We start from the raw sequence: 9147 nt of genomic DNA on the forward strand, positions 1-9147 counted from the left end.
AGTGGTACTAAAAGAGAAGACTCCCAATCTTTAATGTATCTTTTCATTTCTCTCACTGTATGTTGTACAAAAGATAATACTTGTTGTCCTATTGTTCATTAAAAAACAAAAACTAAGTGCTTTATAAACAAAAACTAAGTTACCAGGTTAAGGGTTTTTATCACAGCTAACTAACTATATTAACTAACTGTATTACTCTGATAGCTGTACAGTCATCTCAGTTCACACTGCTCAATACTGAAGGGGTTCCAGTTACAGGTTCTTCTGTCACTAAGCCAGGCTTTCCAATTCATCCATAAAACCTAGTGGTATGGGACTTGGGCAGATCTGTAAAGTGAGTTCCTGTAACAATATCTGACTAAGTACACAACTGCCTACTACTGTTTTCATATAGATATCACAGTGGCACTCACCAATGGTAAAATGATTATATTTATATATTTGTACAGTACTTCATAGGCAACTTTCATATATATCACCTAATCTTCACAACAGGTATTACTGCTGCTGGCAGTATTTTCATCTATGATAAAAATCACAGTGTAGAAAATGAAGAGAGAAAAAAAAATCACAGTGCAGAGTTTTAGTGACTTAGCTGAAGTCTCATTAAAAAATGACAGGACTAATATTTAGGTCTATTGTTGTCAGCTGCTTCTGAGTCAACCCTCAACTACAGGCTTACACATTTCTTTCTATTCTGTGACATAATTTTTCTATGGCTACAAAATGAAGCGTTTACACCTGTAAACTTACCAAGCAGCCAGCAATCTTTGTGCACACCAGCATCAAACTGACTACAGAGAGAAGACTGCTGCAGCACAGCATAGTCCTGTAGGCTGCCTGGCCAATTTGTCTCCACAGTCATTAGCGCCCCCCTGAGGTCACACACCATCAGACAGTTCAAAGAATGCAGACCTTTGCGGTTCACATAGGAGAGGTCTTCAGCATTTGGTGCCTTGATTGCCACATGGATACAGTCAACAACTCCTATGACCCCTGGCATCCCTGCCAACCCATAGAATTCATCCTTCAGAGCCTGCATGGAGGCTTCATCAGCTGGAAAGTGGATGAACTGTGAGGCCCTCTCCACAAGTGCTTCTGTGACATTGGCAACACAACGACTCATAGACGCCTGACTGATTCCAATAGCATCTCCCATGCGAGTCTGGAAGGAACCTGAGGTGTAGAAGCCCAATGCTGCAAGGATCTGTGTCTCTGGGCTAATAGCCCTGGATCGCTGAGTAGGTCTAGAAAGACTAGCCCCCAAGAGCTCTACTAAGTAATAAATGAACTGTCGAGGGAATCCATACATGGACATCAAGTATTCATCGGTCACATCATCCAACTTAAAGCGGTCCAATGTCCGGTGACCTCGGCCATACAGCAAGAGATCACAGTCAAGCACTGTTATTGGAATAGCCATGGTGAACTGGTTGTCTCTCCTTCCCTCTGTTACTTATTCTGAACTCTTCACAATGAAATTGTTGGTGCAAAAACGTATTTTAAAAAGTGTCAGGATTCAACAGCTAATCATGGTTCTGGCATTTATAATCTTCTCTCTGTAAAGGTCAAAAAGGAAAACATTAGAAATCTACCGAAGACTGAAATCAGTGACTCAAAGGCTACAACAGCCCTTTATCTGCAAATTTTCATTCTGTTCAAGCAAAAGGGCTGTACCTGTAACTCTGGCTTTCTCTCCATTAACCCATGATTGTTCGACAGGCTTGCTCTGGTTTGAGAGTTAATGGGCGTTGAATCCCAGTGGCTCATTTAATGCCTGGCATTTCAACTGAGAACAGCAAAAGATTAACAGGAGCGATGGCATAATTAACCACAAGGCAAAAGAGGTCGGCTTCTAACTATACAGGTCACAAAGCAGCTGACTTAAGTCATAACTAACCTGGGCAGGGCTCAGTCGTGAAAAGTTCATTACAGCTCTCTGGCTCCAGCTCCATCTGACATGTACGGAAGGATGTGGGGGATGCTCAAACCAAAGGGGCTAAGAATAGCCATGGTCCAGCTTGGTGGACCTTGACTGCACTATAACAACAGGCTTGCCCTCACCCCCAAGAAATCCAAGTAGTGAGGCTGAGGATTAGGAAGGAAGATCAGATAGGTTAGAAAGAAAGCGCGAAAGATGCGACTCCATCGCTTCTCCGAGGCGTTTTAAAAATGTCTAATCGTGAAAATAGCTTAGAAAGTCTAATTGCGTCGGCCAAAGTCCGTCACCCACCTCTCCGCGGCTGCCTGGCCAGTAGCTGCACTCCTTCACCCAGCCACCCAGCCACCCAGCCCCGATGGATCCTCCTCCGGAACCGGCGACCGCGCACAAGCCGCCACGGCGCTCAGCAGTTGCACCGCCCTTTCTGCGTCAGCGCCAATCCTCCCGCCGCGTCCTCACTGCCGCTGCAGTCGTGACCTGAAGTTCGTTTTCACATATTCCACACACGACTAAAGGGCCTCGCTCTTTTAAAGAGTCACTGATTACGCTTTTTTTCTTTCTGAGACGCTTGAGACAATTAGCTTGAAATAATTTTACGAATAGGGAATCAACTGTCATGGGTATTTCTTGAAGCAAGATGACTAAATAGGACCTACGGACTATAGCGAAAGTGCGGCTGAAGTTAAGCAAAAAGATTTCCTTCGTAACCCTCTTCCTCCCCTCCGCCTTCACCGAACGGATGAAAACAAACACTAAGGATGGCGGCGCCGGGAGGCTACTGGCAGCTGTGCTTAAGGCTGGACTCATCGCCTGAGCCGTGAGGGGAGCCCTGAGGAGCCCCGGACGACGTGAGTGAGTCAACTCCCGCAGTTCTGAGAGCGAATCACCCGGGCCTGCGAGCCAGGAGATTTCTGAAGTGTGAGGTATCTCTCCGCGACCCGTACTGTCACTGCAGCCGCGGAGCGCTGAGCCCTCAGCCAGGAGGCGCGGCTGTTCGGCCCCAGGCCCTGGCCTCCGTAATGAGAGCCCCGAGCTACTCTCTGTCCCGCAGCCTCGCAGGTACTAACTTTAGAGGGATTATCCGTACCCTCAACCCCAACTTTCAGCGCCCCCGGGTGGGAGGCCATGGATCTGCGGCCCATCGTGTACCTCCCTGATGGAAGCCGAAGCCTAGTAGCCGAGTTTCAGTGCCCTGAGCCCCTGAGCTATTTTTGGGAAGTCGGGTTGGGGTAGGTCAGTGGGCCCTTGATTGTTCCGCCTTACAAAGAGCCCCAGAGCTTTCTTCTCTACTCTTCCAGCTCTCTAGGTCGTAGGGCAGTTTTGGGAGGTAACTTGTGGGGCCGTAACACCGGGGTTGGGCACAAATATGAGTAAGGTAGATTGTCATTCAATCAAGATTTGTTGAATGCCAAATATGTACTTCGCGTGTAGGTGAGGGTGACTGTTGACTAGTGAAAAAAGGGACCCAAGGTTCACGACTATCTTACTGGCAGTGGAACGACTTGTGGAAACCTGCGACCCATTCTCATTAAATAAATCTCTGGGTAAGTGGCCAAGCACCTTCTTGGGTTCATCACTAACTCATTTTAGTTTTCACTTTCTCAGTCAGTTCCCAGCCTGGTCAATACACCCTGGCATTTCACCTTGTTGTTATGTGCCGTCGAGTCGGACCCAACTCATGGCAACCCTTCCTTGGATTTTCGAGGCAGTATCACTACGGAAGTAGATTGTCCAACCTGCCTTCCGAGGAGTGGCTGGGGAGTTTGAACCTCCAGCCTTCTGGTTGGCAGTCAAGTGCCTTAGGCACTACGTTTCCAGAGCTCCTTATGCATTTCACCCTAAGTATTCTTTTCCAAGTATCCCACAGGCCTCCCTCCCTCTCCCCCAAAATAAAATACCTATTTCCCATTGTGTTTAGTTTAAAACTCATCACCGACTTAGGTGGAATTTATTGAACTCTTTCAGTGGGAGATGTGCAATAATACAAATAGTAAGACAACAGACGTTTTCTTTATGCTAGTTAATTTCCAGGCTTTTATGTGTACTTTTATGAGTGTTAGTCCTTTTCATGCTTGGATATTGTGACTCCAACTAAATTGTAAGGTTTTCTTGTTTTTCAGCTCAGCAGAAGCCTTATAATGTTTGTGAAATGGAATCCTTCCTCTTAATACTTTTAATGCACAGTGGAAGATGAATAAGTACTGAAGTAATCCGTCATATTTACTTCTCTGTAATACAGATGCACATAGCTAATTCATGCACTGTTTTCAAATTATATTAACTTAAGATAGCTATGGCAGCTCTTGAGATTTATTTTCATAAAAATTGCAAGCTATTAGACTGTACTTTTACCTAACAGTTCTTATTGTATATTTAATAAGCAATACTTATTATTAAAATTCAAGTAAAAGCTGCAGAACTTTTGCTACCAAACACTCCAAATTATATTATTTTATTTAAGGGCTAAGAATTAGCTGAATACAGTAGATTGCACCATACAGTCATGCTGGCACTGTATTGTATGGAGGTGGGGGCAAGACAAAACTTTCATTGTTTCCATTGCCCTTCCCTTCTTCCCAAGCCCCATTAAAATATAACTTCCTTGACTCAGAGCAGGGTATCTGTAGCCTAAATGCCAAATAAAAACCTAAGACATTAACTTTTGAGTTTTCAAAGATCTAACATCTACAATATGAGTGATTCTCTAGGATAATTTTGAATATACAGAAAATATACCCACTTGAGAATGTATCATACCCAACCCATACGGGGCATTCCTAATACTTCCTTATAGAAAAGACAAATAATTACATTCATTAGCTGTGTGGCCAAGTGATACTTAGATTACAGAATGAAGAATACATAAAAAATATTCCTTAATGTTCAGACTTGCTTTCATTTTTATTTATTATTTTTTTTAATGAAAGAAAACTGTAGACAGATGTTAAAAATGCAGGCTCTTTTGCTGAGTTGCCGTATTGTTTAAGACCTGTTCAGCTTGTATATGTTGACTTGAGATTCTTAAAATATGTGCATTTTAGTGAAAGAAGTTTATTCTTTTTTTTTTTTTTTAAGAAGTTTATTCTTGAACAAAACTTACCTCAACTTTATGTGTGGATGGCTTGAAAGTAGCTTGCAATTTGAGACGTTTTGCTGAGTAAGATGAATTTCCCTAAAGCAGCAAAAAATGCACAAACTACTTGCTTCTCTGTGAAATTGTGGATAAAAATTTCAACTGGAGCCAGGAAAAGTGCAAAGGAGGATATAATCTTCTCTGCCTAGCTGGTATCAAGAAACCTTTCTTAAAAGCTTAAGCTTTAAATCTTTATAAAGGATTTAAAATCCCTGAGGCAATGTAAAATTATTTTTAAATAGTTAATTGCTTTTCACGTGTAGAGTAAATATGGGCCAATTTATTAGAAAAATACTTTGAAAGCCACTATAGGTTATACAGGAAATTTGATGTATTCTCTTTATGTCTTTGATCACAAGAAAAGGGATGAAAACTTGGAAGGGATGTAAGAGATCCTGCATAGAGAGGGAGAACAATGTGGAACAAAACTCAAAATCATTTGGGGGCAAAAAAAAAAAAAAAAGAAGGTGGGGACCAGCTTTGCTGGTCCAATAGAGCCTGGTGGAACCACTGAGACTATGGCCCCTAGCTGCCCTTCAGGTCTGGAATTGAACCCACACCTGTGGTTTCCAGCCAAAGTACAGGCATGTGAGTTAAACATTTACTTCAAGTAGACACACGCCCTGGAGAGAACAATCATGGGAGAAGGAAGGGCTGCTTATGCACAGGGAGACAGCTCAGGGGGCAGGAGTGTATGGAGGGATGGACACTGGGAAGAGGTAACAATGGGGAGGAAGTGGGAGGGGAGCTGTTGCATTGTGGTAAACTGTGGTCAATGACATGAGACAAAGTAATGTGAACTGCTGTATAGAAAGTGAATTTGCTCTGTAAATCTTCACCCACATAAAAATTAAAAAAAAAAAAGAAAAGGGATGAGAATGCAGATCACCACTGCTTAAACAACTCGATGAATACACACACTGAGTGACGGTCAGTTGGTACTTATGGTCTTGTCTTAGTAAAACATTACTGTCATGCATCAATTCCAACTCATGGCAACTCTTAGGACAGAGTAGAACTGCCTCATAGCGTTTTCAAGGCTATAAATCTTTACAGGGACAGACTGCCACATCTTTCTCCCATGGAGTGACTGGGGGGGTTTGAACTGTGAGCTTTAGGTTAGCAGCTGAGTGCTTAATCACTGTGCTACCAGGGCTTCTTTCTTAAAGTAGATCAAGAATTCATAGAAGTGGTCACTTGTTATAAAGTTAAAAATTATTTTACTTTCTTTTTAATGTTAAGAATTTTTTGGTTTTATTTTTCCAGTTTATTTTGTATTGTCCTCAGCTTTTAGGTCATTAGGAGAGAATTAATGTTGAGAAATTCTTAATGAGATTGAGATGTCCTGTTTTAAATATGACCTTAAAAGTGTTTTTACCCCTTAATTACACATGCCAAGAGTTTATTTCCTTTGGAATTTTTAAGAAACCAAATGTTGGCCTTATTTATTCTTTGGACTGGTGTAAAAATTTTTTCCTGGCTAATTAATCTGGGCTTGTTGGGTTTTTTTTTTTTTAAATCTTTATAACCTTATTTGATTTTCTTTTGGTATATTTTCTTTACTTTCTGGTTTCTTAAATAAATTTATTTATTTTAAGTCTTCTTAAATTATAAAGGCATTTAAAACTATACATTTTCCTCTGAGTTTTGCTGTATCTCATTGGTTATTATGTCACATATTCTTCATTTTGTTAATCTCTACGTAATTTATAACTTCGGCTTATGTTTCAATATTTATTGTAAACTTACCTTTTTTTCTTGCTACCTGTTGCTAGTTGACCATGTTGAGCTTTTATGCTTGAACCTAAAACATTTTAAAACTCTGTGTTAAAAATAAGAATACATAGAAATGATTTTTTTCAGTAATTGATATTCACGTTTTTCTAGTATAAAAGGCTGAAGATATTATCTAGAGTCATTTTTTATATAATCTCTTGCCAAATTATTCAGTTGTTCTTTTGAAAATATTTGCCCTTTCTTTCCTTTTGACTGTGCCACCCTAATCCTATTTGTCGTTACTGAAATCCGCTTACTAGCTAGTCTCTCAGCTTCTAGTCCCTTTACCTTATCTTCCTGTCTGTATTCAAGTTAATGTTCCTAAAACTTTACCAAAGAATATGCATTGATTGTGTGCTAATCTATTATTGGAGTCTCTTTTATGTGACTTTCAAGATTCCCTTGTAATCTAACTGGACCATATCTATCCATTTTCTTTACCTTTATACTCCTTTACATTAAAATTCTCAGCTACATTTTTCCTAATTTTGCTTACCTCGTATCTTTTTCTAGAACTCCATGTACACATATGTTAGACTTTTCCCTGTGTCCTCTAATCTCATAGGACTTCATGTCCCAGTTTATACCTGTTGTCATGGTATGATTATTAATAGTATCTCTTTCATTCTCAAAAGCATCCCAAATGTGTATGGTTACTTTGTGCCTCCTGTATTCTTCTCTGTACATCAGAGATATATAATTTAATTTGATCTTGAAAGAGATAATCAGTAATACTACATCAATGTTAAATTCCTGAATTTGATGCAGTTACACTTTGGTCAATGTTGCTGTTTTTAGGAGATACAAGTAACTTCTCAAAGATTCAGCAAAAAGCAAAACTCAAAGGGAAAAATAGAAATGCATATATTACATTATTCAAAGTATAATATATTGAGACAAAAGGACAGAAGTAATGCAGTGTGGCAAAGAATGATACCACGTATCAGATATACACAGTGTATATCTCTAGGAAGTAGATTGCCCACTCTTCCTTCTGAGCAATATCATATAAAATTTTTTCACTGCCCTAAAAATGCCATGTGCTCCACTTTGTTCATCCCTTTCCTTTCTCCCTGATTCTCTGGCAACCACTGATATTTTTGCTAGTTCTTTACCAGTTTTTAGGTTTATTTCTTGGCTTTTGGTTTCCTTACCATGCATATACATAGAATAACTTTGGGTCTCACACCCATGTACTTTACTGACAAATGCTTTTGAAGTTTTGAGTGACTTCACCACCTCCCAACTTTGCCTTGATAGATAGCAAACTTCTTTATTCCTCCTGCTGGAATCTTCTAGCCTCAGAGATCAAGGGTCACTTGCCTCTGGGGTTTTATGCAGAGTGATGAGTTTGTACCTGCCCATAAAGTTAAAGTTTTATCTCCTGCCCCCATTCCTCTTGTCATTTGTTCATGAGAAGAACTTAACCCCACTCTCCAAAGCAGCTTACTTGGGATCAGCTTTTGCATACATCTGTAGCTTTAACTTACCTCTTTTCTGGAAACTAGAATTTCTGGTTCCTTCTAGTTCAGCTGGGTAGCAAAACTTTTTTATTGTTACATTTTATTCCCATTTTTATGTGTTTGTAGTGGTATGAGGAACTGACAGCATAAGCATAGTCCACCATTTTGTTGGAATTCCCCAGAGATTTTAAATTCATGTTTATCATGGCCAGCACATTGAACTGTGTCTACTTCACTCTGAGGCAAGGATATTTTGTGATGGGATCTTTGAAGTACAGCTAGAACAGTCATTCAGGTGTTTGAAAAAATGTGTTTGAAGTAGGTCCGCAAAAAGGATACACCTAATTTTAGAAAACTTTTATGGTGGGTGAAAATTAGTTAAGGACTTATAAGTTCCCAATGGAGATACAGACGGTTTGAACATAAGGTTTTTGTTTTTGTTTGTGTATTTCTTTGTCAATTATATTTTTTGTTTGAAAAAAAATTAGATCTACCAAAAAATTGTAAGAATATTACAATGACCTCTGGCACACTTTTCATTCACACACTGTTCATTCTTTGCCACTCTGCATTACTTCTGTCCGTTTCTCTCAATATATTATATATTGAATAATGTAATAAATGCATTCATATTTTTCCCTTTGAGTTTTGCTTTTTGCTGAATCTTTGAGAAGTTACTTGTATCTCCTAAAAACAGGAACATTGACCAAAGTGTAATTGCATCAAATTCAGGGAATTTAACATTGATGTAGTAGTGTAGTATTTAATATCCCTAGGAGCTCTGGTAGCATAGTGTCTAAGGCACTTGACTGCTAACCAGAAGGCTGGCGGTT

General features: G+C 39.8%; 1 protein-coding gene across 1 annotated transcript in view; it reads right to left on the reverse strand.

Moving 5' to 3' along the window:
- The window catches only part of HARBI1 (harbinger transposase derived 1), a 9573-nt gene extending 8150 nt beyond the window's left edge, over window positions 1-1423 (reverse strand). Inside the window, exon 1 of the mRNA XM_007946548.2 lies at window positions 754-1423. Within this exon, the coding sequence (XP_007944739.1) occupies window positions 754-1423 (670 nt within the window). The remainder of the gene's footprint in view (window positions 1-753) is intronic.
- Between the last annotated feature and the right edge of the window lie 7724 nt (window positions 1424-9147).

The sequence above is a fragment of the Orycteropus afer genome, unplaced genomic scaffold, assembly GCF_000298275.1.
Source record: "Orycteropus afer afer isolate SDZICR_OR568_19922 unplaced genomic scaffold, OryAfe1.0 scaffold00165, whole genome shotgun sequence".
Lineage (NCBI taxonomy): Eukaryota > Metazoa > Chordata > Mammalia > Tubulidentata > Orycteropodidae > Orycteropus > Orycteropus afer.